This window comes from Bos indicus x Bos taurus, chromosome X, assembly GCF_003369695.1.
Source record: "Bos indicus x Bos taurus breed Angus x Brahman F1 hybrid chromosome X, Bos_hybrid_MaternalHap_v2.0, whole genome shotgun sequence".
In the NCBI taxonomy this organism is placed as follows: Eukaryota; Metazoa; Chordata; class Mammalia; order Artiodactyla; family Bovidae; genus Bos; species Bos indicus x Bos taurus.
The window spans coordinates 51410892-51423210 of record NC_040105.1 but is presented as its reverse complement, the minus strand read 5'-3'; the positions used below and the strand labels follow the sequence as shown (position 1 = coordinate 51423210).

The following is a 12319-nucleotide window of genomic DNA, read 5'->3' as shown; positions in this document are numbered from 1 at the left end:
CTTTGGCATTGCCTTTCTTTGGGATTGGAATGAAACTGATATTTCCAGTCCTATGGGCACAGCTGAGTTTTCCAAATTTGCTGGCACACTGAGTGCAGCACTTTAAATAGCATCATCTTTTAGGATTTTAAATAGCTCAGCTGGAATTTTGTCACCTCCACTAGCTTTGTTCACAATAATGCTTCCTAAAGCCCACTTGACTTCATATTCCAGGATGTCTGGTTCTAGGTGAGTGACCACACCATTGTGATTATCCAGGTCATTAAGACCTTTTTTGTATAGTTGTTTTGTGTATTTTTTCCACCTCTTCTTAATCTGTTAAGTCCTTGCCGTTTCTGTCTTTATCATGGCCATCCTTGCATGAAATATTCCCTCAATATCTCCAATTTTCTTGTAGAGATCTCTAGTCTTTCCTATTCTATTGTTTTCCTCTATTTCTTTGCATTGTTCATTTAAGAAGGTCTTATCTCTCCCTGCTATTCTCTGGAGCTCTGCATTCAGATGGGTATCTTTCCCTTTCTCCCTTGCCTATCACATCACTTCTTTCTTCAGCTATTTGTAAAGTCTCCTCAGACAACCACTTTGCCTTCTTGCATTTCTTTTTCTTTGAGACACTTTGGTCACTGCCTCCTGTAAAACGTTATGAACCTCCATCCATAGTTCTTCAGGCACTCTGTCTACCAGATTTAATCCCTTGAATCTATTTACCACCTCCACTGTATAATCATAAGGGATTTGATTTAGGTCATACCTGAATGGGCCTAGTGGTTTTCCCTACTCTCTTGAATTTAAGTCTGAATTTTGCAATAAGGAGCTCATGATCTGAGCCACAGTCATCTCCAGGTCTTGTTTTTGCTGACTGTATAGACTTTCTCCATCTTTAGCTGCAAAGAACATAATCAGTCTGATTTTGGTTTTGACCACCTGGTGATGTCCACATGCAGAGTTGTCTCTTGGGTTGTTGGAAAAGGGTGTTTGCTATAACCATCATCTTCTGGTGTCATATATTTTTGCCTTTTCATATTGTTCATGGAGTTCTTCAAGCACGAATACTGGAGTGGGTGGACATTTCCTCATCCAGTGGACCACGTCAATCTTGGGTGGCCGTGCACAGCAAGGCTTACAGCTTCACTGAGTTATACAAGCCCCTTTGCCATTACAAGGCTGTGATTCATGAAAGGGACAACAGAATATTATTCAATGTTAAAAAGGAAGGTTATTCTGACACATCCTACAACATGGAAAAATCTTAAGTACATTACGTTAAGTGAAATCAGCCCATTGCAAATGGGCATGCAAGCAGGCTCAGTCATGTCCTACTCTTTGCAACCCCATGGGCTATAGCCCCATCAGGCTCCTCTGTTCATCCAGGCAAGAATACTGGAGTCGGTTGCCATTCCTTTCTCAAGGGGATCTTCCTCACCCAGGGACTGAAGCTGTGTCTCTTGTGCCTATTGAACTGAAGGCAGATTCTTTACCACTAAGCCACTGGGAATTTCCTATATATAGTATAATTCCACTTATATGAAGTATGTAGAGTAGTCAAATCAGAGATCAAAAGTAGAATAGGCAGAGAGGGAGGAGAGAATGGGGACTTATCTTTTAATGGTTGTAGATTTTCAGTTTTACAAGATAATAAGAGTTATAGGGATGAATGATGGTGATGGTTACACAATATTATGAATGTATTAATACCACTGAACATATATTTACAATGTTTAAGATGGTAAATTTTATATGCATTTTTATCACAATAAAAAATCAGCAGGAAAATGTATTCTCCATTTAAACAGTATTCCCTTCTTAATAAATACTAGGATCTCTCTCTACCAAACATGGCAACTTCTTTTTTTGTGGGTCAATCTCTTCATAATTGTCTCATACAAACAGCTGAAACTGCAACGCAAAGTAACAAAGCGAACAGGTAAATCTGTCATAAAGTCAGGATTTCCCAAAGTAAAGACACATGATGAAAAATGGCTCACATTATGCTAGAAGTCACAGACCAATGAGGATCTGTTACAGTTAGTCTTCAACAATGATGTAAGAGAGAATTATGAAAGATCATGGCAGGAAAGGCACTTGAAAAAAGAATGATTTGAATATCAAAAGAATGTAAATATTTTAAGAAAATATAACCCAAGTATGCTTTTTATTAAAACAAACCCAGCACTTAAATCATGCTAGAAAGTTAAACGTGACCTAGTGGGTATGAGAGCTATCAGAAAATTTTGTTTGGTAAACTTATTCTTTATTCATGGAAAAACTTTTTAGCTGTTGTTCAGTTGCTCAGTCATGTCCAACTTTCTGTGACCCCAAAGACTGCAGAATGCCAGGCTCCCCTGTCTTTCACCATCTCCCTGAACTTGCTCAAACTCATGTCCGTTGAGTCGGTGATGTCATTCAACCATCTCATCCTCTGCCGTCTCCTTCTCCTCCCATCTTCAATCTTTCTCAGCATCAGAGTCTTTTCCAATGAGTCAGTTGACCTTATCACGTGGCCAAAGTATTGGAGGTTCAGCATCAGTCCTTCCAAAGAATATTCAGGACTGATTTCCTTTAGAATGGACTGGTTGGATCTCCTTGCAGTCCAAGAGAATCTCAAGAGTCTTCTCCAATACCACAGTTAAAAAGCATCAATTCTTTGGCACTCAGCTTTCTTTATACTCCAACTCTCACATCCATACATGACCACTGGAAAAACCATAGCTTTGACTACACGGACCTTTGTCGACAAAGGCATGTCTCTGCTTCTTAATACGCTGTCTAACTTGGTCATAACTTTTCTTCCAAGGAGCTAGTGTCTTCTAATTTAATGGCTGCAGTCACCATCTGTGGTGATTTTGGAGCCCCCCCCAAAAAAAGTCGGTCACTATATCCACTGTTTCTCCATCTGTTTGCCATAAAGTGATGGGACCAGATGCCATGAACTTAAGTTTTCTGAATGTTGAGTTTTAAGCCAACTTTTTCACTCTCCTCTTTCACTTCCATCAAGAGGCACTTTAGTTCTTCTTCACTTTTTGCCATAAGGGTGGTGTCATCTGCATATCTGAGGCTATTGATATTTCTCTTGGTAATCTTGATTCCAGCTTGTGCTTCATCTTGCCCAACGTTTCTCGCGATGTGCTCTGCATATAAGTTGAATAAGCAGGGTGACAATATACAGCCTTGATGAACTCCTTTCCTGATTTGGAACCAGTCTGTTGTTCCATGTCCAGTTCTAACTGTTGCATCTTGACCTGCACAAATTTCTCAGGAGGCAGATCAGGTGATCTGGTATTCCCATCCCTTTAGGAATTTTCCACAGTTTGTTGTGATCCATACAGTCAAAGGCTTTGGCATATTCAATAAAGCAGAAATAGATGTTTTTCTGGAACTCTCTTGCTTGTTTGATGATCCAAAGGATGCTGGCAATTTGATCTCTGGTTCCTCTGACTTTTCTTGAACATCTGGAAGTTCACGGTTCATGTACTGTTAAGGTCTGGCTTGGAGAATTTTGAGCATTACTTTACTAGCATGTGAGGTGAGTGCAACTGTGAGGTAGTTTGAGCATTCTTTGGCATTGCCTTTCTTTGGGATGGTAATGAAAACTGACGTTTTCAAGTCCTACGGCCACTGCGGAGCTTTCCAAATTTGCTGGCATATGGAGTACAGAACTTTCACAGTATCATCTTTTAGGATTTGAAATAGCTCAACTGGAATTCCATCACCTCCATTAGCTCTGTTCATAGTGATGCTTCCTAAGGCCCACTTGACTTTGCATTCCAGGATGTCTGGCTCTAGGTGAGTGATCACACCATTGTGATTATCTGGGTCATGAAGATCTTTTCTGTATAGTTCTTCTGTGTATTCTTCCCACCTCTTCTTAATATCTTCTGCTTCTGTTAGGTCCATACCATTTCTGTCCTTTATTGAGCCCATCTTTGCAAGAAATGTTCCCTTGGTATCTCTAATTTTCTTGAAGAGATCTCTAGTCTTTCCTATTCCATTGTTTTCCACTATTTCTTTGCACTGATCACTGAGGAAGGCTTTCTTATCTCTCCTTGTTATTCTTTGGAACTCTGCATTCAGAAGGGCATATCTTTCCTTTTCTGCTTTGCCTTTTGCTTCTTTTCTTTTCTCGGCTATTTGTAAGGCCTCCTCAGACAACCATTTTGCCGGTTTGCATTTCTTTTTCTTGGGGATGATCTTGATCACTGCCTCCTATACAATGTCATGGATCTCCGTCCATAGTTCTTCAGGCACTCTGTCTGTCAGACTGAATCCCTTGCATCTATTTGTCACTTCCACTGTATTGTCCTAAGGGATTTCTGAAAGAGATGGGAATACCAGACCACCTGACCTGCCTCTTGAGAAACCTATGTGTAGGTCAGGAAGCAACAGTTAGAACTGGACATGGAACAACAGATTGGTTCCAAATAGGAAAAGGAGTACATCAAGGCTATATATTGTCACCCTGCTTGTTTAATTTATATGCAGAAAATTAATTTATATGAGAAACGCTGGGCTGGAAGAAGCACAAGCTGGAATCAAGATTGCCGGGAGAAAGATGAATAACCTCAGATATGCAGATGACACCACCGTTATGGCAGAAAGTGAAGAGGAACTCAAAAGCCTCTTGATGAAAGTGAAAGAGGAGAGTGAAAAGTTGGCTTAAAGCTCAACATTCAGAAAACAAAGATCATGGCATCTGGTCGCATCACTTCATGGGAAATAGATGGCGAAACAGTGGAAACAGTGTCAGACTTAATTTTTCTGAGCTCGAAAATCACTGCAGATGGTGATTGCAGCCATGAAATTAAAAGACGCTTACTCCTTGGAAGGAAAGTTAAGACCAACCTAGATAGCACATTGAAATGCAGAGACATTACTTTGCCAACAAAGGTCCGTCTAGTCAAGGCTATGGTTTTTCCAGTAGTCATGTATGGATGTGAGAGTTGGACTGTAAAGAAAGCTGACCGGCGAAGAATTGATGCTTTTGAACTGTGGTTTTGGAGAAGTCTGTTGAGCGTCCCTTGGACTGCAAGGAGATCTAACCAGTCTATTCTAAAGGTGATCAGTCCTCTGTGTTCTTTGGAAGGACTGATGCTGAGGCTGAAACTCCAATACTTTGGTCACCTGATGTGGAAAACGAAATCATTTGAAAAGACCCTGATGCTGGGAAAGATGAAGAGCAGGAGGAGAAGGGGACAACAGAGGATGGGATGGCTGGATGGCATCACCCACTCGATGGACATGAGTTTGAGTAAACTCTGGGAGTTGGTGATGGACAGGGAGGCCTGGTGTGCTGCGATTCATGGGGTCGCAAAGAGTCAGACACGACTGAACAACTAAACTGAACTGAACTGAACTGATACCTGAATGGTCTAGTGGTTTTCTGAATTTGGCAATAAGGAATTCATGATCTGAGCCATAGTCTGTTCCCAGTCTTATTTCTGCTGACTGTATAGAGCTTCTCCTTCTTTGGCTGCAAAGAATATAATCAGTCTGATTTCGATATTGACCATCTGGTGATATTCACGTGCAGAGTCTTCTCTTGTGTTGTTGGAAGAGGGTGTTTGATATGACCAGCACATTCTCTTGGCCAAACTCTGTTAGCCTTTGCCATGCTTCACTCTGTACTCCAAGGTCAAATTTGCCCATTATTCCAGGTATTTCTTGACTTCCTCCTTTTGCATTCCAGTCCCCTATAATGAAAAGGACATCTTTTTTGGGTGTTAGTACTAGAAGGTCTTGTAGGTCTTCATAGAACCATTCAGCTTCAGCTTCTTCAGCATTACTGGTCGAGGCACAGACTTGGATTACTGTCATATTGAATGGTTTGCCTTGAAAACGAACAGAGATCATTCTGTCGTTTTTGAGATTGCATCCAAGTACTGCATTTTGGACTCTTTTGTTGACCATGATGGCTATTCCATTTCTTCTAAGGGATTCCTGCCCACAGTAGTAGATAATATGGTTATCTGAGTTAAATTAACCCATTCCAGTCCATTTTAGTTCGCTGATTCCTAGAATGTCGACATTCACTCTTGCCATCTCCTGTTTGACCACTTCCAATTTGTCTTGTTTCATTGACCTAACATTCCAGGTTACTATGTAATATTGCTCTTTATAGCATTGGACTTTACTTCCATCACCAGTCACATCCACAACTGGGTGTTTTTGCTTTGACTCCATTTCTTCATTCTTTCTGGAATCATTTCACCACTGATCTCCAGTAGCATACTGGGCACCTACTGACCTGGGGAGTTCATCTTTCAGTGTCCCGTCTTTTTGCCTTTTCATACTGTTCATATTGTTCATGGGGTTCTCAAGGGAAGAATAAAAGAATAAAGCCCAGAGATAAATCCACGCACCTATGGACACCTTATCTTTGACAAAGGAGGTAAGAATATACAATGGGGAAAAGCGATCTCTTTAACAAGTGGTGCTGGGAAAACTGGTCAACCACTTGTAAAAGAATCAAACTAGAACACTTTCTAATACCATACACAAAAATAAACTCAAAGTGGATTAAAGATCTAAACCTAAGACCAGAAACTATAAAACTCCTAGAAGACAACATAGGCAAAACACACTCTGACATAAATCACAGCAGGATCCTCTATGACCCACCTCCCAGAATATTAGAAATAAAAGCAAAAATAGACAAATGGGACCTAATTAAAGTTAAAAGCTTTTTCACAACAAAGGAAACTATAAGCAAGGTGAAAAGACAGCTTTCAGAATGGGAGAAAATAATAGCAAACGAAGCAACTGACAAAGAATTAATATCAAAAATATTCAAGCAGCTCCTTCAGCTCAATTCCAGAAAAATAAATGACCCAATCAAAAAATGGGCCAAAGAACTAAACAGACATTTCTCCAAAGAAGACATACAGATGGCTAACAAACACATGAAAAGATGCTCAACATCATTCATTATCAGAGAAATGCAAATCAAAACCACAATGAGGTGCCATCTCACACTGGTCAGAATGGCTGTTATCCTAAAATCTACAAACAGTAAATGCTGGAGAGGGTGTGAAGAAAAGGGAACCCTCTTAGACTGTTGGTAGAAATGCAAACTTGTACAGCCACTATGGAGAACAGTGTAGAGATTCCTTAAAAAAACTGTAAATAGAACTGCCATATGACCCAGCAATCCCACTGCTGGGTAGGCATACACACTGAGTAAACCAGAATTGAAAGAGATGCATGTACCCCAATGTTCATCGCAGCACTGTTTATAATAGCCAGGACACGGAAGCAACCTAGATGTCCATCAGCAGACGAATGGATAAGAAAGCTGCGGTACATATACACAATGGAATATTACTCAGCTGTTAAAAGGAACACATCTGAATCGGTTCTAATAAGGTGGATGAAACTGGAGCTGATTATACAGAGTGAAGTAAGTCAGAAAGAAAAACACCAATACAGTATATTAATGCATATATATAGAATTTAGAAAGATGGCAATGATGACCCTATATGCGAGACAGCAAAAGAGACACAGATGTATAGAACAGTCTTTTGGACACTGTGGGAGAAGGTGAAGGTGGGATGATTTGAGAGAATAGCATTGAAATATGTATATTATCATATGTGAAACAGATCACCAGTCCAGGTTTGATGCATGAGATAGGGTGCTCAGGGCTGGTGCACTGGGATGACTCAGAGGGATGGGATTGGGAGGGAGGTGGGAGGGGGGTTCAGGATGGGGAACAGATGTACACCGATGGCTGATTCATGTCAGTATATAGCAAAAACCACTACAATACTGTAAAGTAATCAGTCTCCAATTAAAATAAATAAATTTAAAAAAATGAAAAAAAAATAAAGTTTAAGTTAAACATACACTTACCATATGACCCAGAATTTCCATTGCTAGGTATTACAGTAGGGAAATGAAAACGTATTCATACAAAAACTTGTACAGAAATGTTTATAGAAGCTGTATTTGAACCACCAAAAATTGGAAACAACTGAAATATTCTCTAGGGGTGAAAGCATAAAGAAAATGACATAGAGTGACACAATAGATACTATGGCAATAAAAAGGAACGAATTATCTATAGATGCAACATTCAACAACTTAAAACAATCTCAAAGGCATTATTTTGCATGAAAAATGCCATTCTTAAAAGATTACACACTCTATGATTCCATTCACATACTATTCTCTAAAAGATATAAGTATGACAGAGAATAGACTGGTAGTTTCCAGGGATTAGGGATGAGTTTGGGTGTAATTATGAAGGGACAGCATGAGAAATTTCAGGGAAGGTTCAACTGTTCTGATCCTGATTGTGATATTGGCTACACAAATCTATACATGTTTTAAAAATCCATATAACCATACAAGTCAGTTTTATTGACTTTTAAATTTAAAATAGAACTGAAAAACCCAGAGGATAAGTATAAATGAAATTGTCAAAAATAAAACTAACTTATTTTCCTAACTTTTAGTTTCATTTCACAAGATAAAATCCTAGGTGAGCCCTTTTTTCACTATTAATAATGAAACACTGTTGTTTCATATGGACATACTTAAGTAGCCTTTTTCAGCACTCATTTTACTCCAATAAGCAAGACCTCCTTTATATTAAAATATACACTGAAAAAAAAGAGAGGGATATATGCCAGAGTGATAACTATGGCAAGTTGTTTCTGGGTAATGAGAGTATAAGTGACATTTTCTAAATTCTGTAGAATGAGTTCATATAACTTTAATAATCAGTAGAAAAAAGGTAAAAAAAAAAATCCTTTAAATCCAGGCCTAGTGATGTTTTCTAAAAGAAACTTTGGGGCTCTAGTCTGTAAGAAGGGAGAAGATAAGCACCTAGGAGGAGAGAAGGCAGGCAGCACAAAAATGATCAAATCTGCTGGTGCTACTTGTGAAGTAAGAAAACTGGCCATTCTTAGGAAGGTGAAGGCTAGCTTACCTGAGACTGTTTGAAAACATCCTTCCCAACCACATCCAGGTTTGAGGGGTCTTTGATGGAACTAACATACTCAGAAACAGCTTTGATTACCACATCACAGGGAGGAAGAACCAGCTGATGAGCTCTGACCTAGAAGCAGATAAGCAAAGCACATTGATGTCTAAGATGGATCATTAAGAAAAAAGGTGAGACAGGGGTGAGATACAGAATTCAAATTCAGTAAATCCACTGAGAGATAGTTATCATCTTTTCTTTAAATTAATTTCCCCCTAATTTTTAGTACAGAAGACTTGGAATCAAGATTAAAAAGGATAAAGGAAGAAAAAAAAACCATATCAGCATAATCCCACACCAAAGATTACTGTTTTATTGCACTATCATAATTAATCATGATAAATTGTCATGATACATTTTAGCTGTTTCCAAACTTCTGCTATTAAAGGTAATGTATGAATCATGTTTAGATCCTGATTTGAAGTAACCACAAAAAAGCTTTTGTAAGACAAGCATGAAAATCTAAAAATGGATTAGATATTAAGATGATATCAAGAAATTATCATTAATTTTCTTAGGAGTAATAATGGCATTGTGCCTGTGTAAGAAAATGCTTATGTTTTACAGATGCATATCAAAGAACATGAGAGTGAAATAACTTGAGGACTGGCATCTGTTTTAAAATATATGAGTAAGAGCAACAACAACAACAAAAACTCAAGCAACCATGGCCACATGTTAACAACTACTGGCTATGGAAGTTGTTACAGTGACAGCTAACTATATATTACTTTTTCTATTTTTGTGGTGCTTGAAAATTTAAAATGTTATGGTGAAATGTAGGTATGACTTGTTGTCCACCTTCCAATTATCTAATTACATGTTTTCTAGAATGATAATTGCTGAGTAAAAGGCTATCAACTTCTTAAAAGCTTTTCAGTTCAGTTTACTTCAGTAGCTCAGTCATGTCCTTGAATACCCATGTCGTGCTTTTGTGACCCCATGGACTGCAGCATGCCAGGCTTTCCTATCCATCACCAACTCCCGGAGCTTACTCAAACTCATGTCCATCAAGTCAGTGATGCCATCCAACCATTTCATCCTCTGTCGTCCACTTCTCCTCCCGCCTTCAATCTTTTCCAGCATCAGTGTCTTCAAATGAGTCAGCTCTTCACATCAGGTGGCCAAAGTATTGGAGCTTCAGGTTCACCATCAGTCCTTCCAATGAATATTCAGGACTGATTTCCTTTAGTTTGATCTCCTTTCTGTCCAAGGGACTCTCAAGAGTCTTCTCCAACACCACAGTTTAAAAGCATCAATTCTTTGGCACTCAGCTTTCTTTATGGTGCAACTCTTACATCCATACATGACTACTGGAAAAACCATAGCTTTGACTAGATGGACCTTTGTCGGCAAAGTAATGCCTCTGCTTTCTAATATGCTGTCTAGGTTTGTCATAACTTTTCTTTCAAGGAGCAAGCATCTTCTCATTTCATTGCTGCAGTCACCGTCTGCAGTGATTTTGGAGCCCAAGAAAATAGTCTGTCATGTTTCCATTGTTTCCCCATCTATTAGCCATGAAGTAATGGGACCGGATGCCATTATCTTAGTTTTTTGAATGTTGAGTTTTAAGCCAGCTTTTTCACTCTCGTCGTTCACTTTCAAAGAGGCTCTTTAGCGCCTCTTTGCTTTCTGCCATACAGGTGATGTCATCTGCATATCTGAGGTTATTGATATTTCTCCCGGCAATCTTGATTCCAGCTGTGCTTCTTCCAGCCCAGCGTTTCTCATGATGTACTCTGCATTTAAGTTAAATAAGCAGGGTGACAATATACAGACTTGATGTACTCCTTTTCCTATTTGGAACCAGTCTGTTGTTCCACGTCCAGTTCTAACTGTTGCTTCCTGACCTGCATACAGGTTTCTCAAGAGGCAGGTCAGGTGGTCTGGTATTCCCATCTCTTTCAGAATTTTCCACAGTTTATTGTGATCCACACAGTCAAAGGCTTTGGCATAGTCAATAAAGCAGAACTAGTTGTTTTTCTGGAACTCTCTTGCTTTTTTGATGACCCAGTGGATGTTGGCAATTTGATCAGAGCTGTACAAGAGGGCAGACAGCATAGGGCTTTGTAGGCCATGGTAAAGATTAGGTGAGTGATATGAAGAGCCATTAGAGAATTTTAAAAAGAGAAGTGACATGATTTTAGTCAGTTTTTAAAATGACTCTGGCTGTTGTACTGGGAATAGATTTGGGGCTGGGGGTGAGAGGTATTGGGACATGAAATAGTGAAAGCAGAAGACCAATAGTTAGTAAAGTGGTATAATAATCCAGGCAAGAATGATGGCTTGCCCAAGGTAGTAGCTATGAAAATGGTGAGAAGTGGATATATTTTGAAGGAAGAACTGATAGTATTTCCTGACCAGAGGAGAGGTGGAGCATGAGTAAGAGAGAAGTCAAGGATGACGTCAAGCCTTTCAGACTGAGCAACTAGAAGGATGAAGTTGCTGTTAATGAAAATTAGGGAAGGCTGTGGAAAGGAACAGGTTTAGGGGAAAGATCAGGAGTTTCCATTTGGATGTGTTTCTTTGACATGTTTAATAGGCCATTAGATATTGGGAGCTAGAGTTCAAATGCGAGATCAAAGCTGGAGACATATATTTAGGAGTCATTAATGGACATATAGTATTTAAAGTCATGACCCCAGATGAGATCAATCACCAAGGCAGTGTGTGTGGATAGAAGAGAGAAAGGACTGAAGATAGAACTCTGGGACACTCCAAAGTTAAGTACATAAGACAAGGAAACAGCAAAGGAGATAGAAGCAGCAGCCAGTGAAGTAGGTAGGATTACAAGAGAATAGGGTCCTTAAAGCCAAGTGAATAACATGTTCTCAGAGAGTGAGCAAGTGGGTCATATACTGCTGATTAGTCAAGCAAGATGAAAACTGAGAGCTAGTCATTAGATTTATTAACATCACAGTCACTGGTTACTGTTGAAAGCAATTTCAGCACAGCAAAGTGAAGAGAGAAGAGGGAAAGGGGATAGTAAACAGCTCAAACATAGGCAACTCTCTAGAAGAGTTTGCTAAAAGGGAAGAAGAAATACGGAGCAGTAGCTTGGGTGGAGGGAGTAAAATCAAGAGCAGGTTTTATTTTTTCTGATGGATGCATGCTTATGCATCTGATGGGAAAGAGCCAATGAGAGAGGGAAAATGATGTGGGAGAAAGAGGGGAGAACTTCTGAAGTGATGTCCTTAAGTTAGCAAGGAGGCATGGATTCAGCATAAGAGCAGAAGGGCTGGCCTAAGACAGGAACAATAAGTCATCCAAGGCAGGCAGAGCATGCAGGTGAGAAGTTGAAAGGGTGGGACCTGGTGGAAGTTTTGCTCCCATTGCTT

The 12319-nt window shown here is 39.5% G+C and overlaps 1 protein-coding gene across 1 annotated transcript in view; it reads right to left on the bottom strand.

Annotated features, from left to right (window-relative positions):
• Positions 1–12319, bottom strand: part of FAM120C (family with sequence similarity 120C) — a 122599-nt gene that overhangs the window by 60228 nt on the left and 50052 nt on the right. The window contains exon 4 of the mRNA XM_027534683.1: positions 8928–9056. Within this exon, the coding sequence (XP_027390484.1) occupies positions 8928–9056 (129 nt within the window). The remainder of the gene's footprint in view (positions 1–8927; positions 9057–12319) is intronic.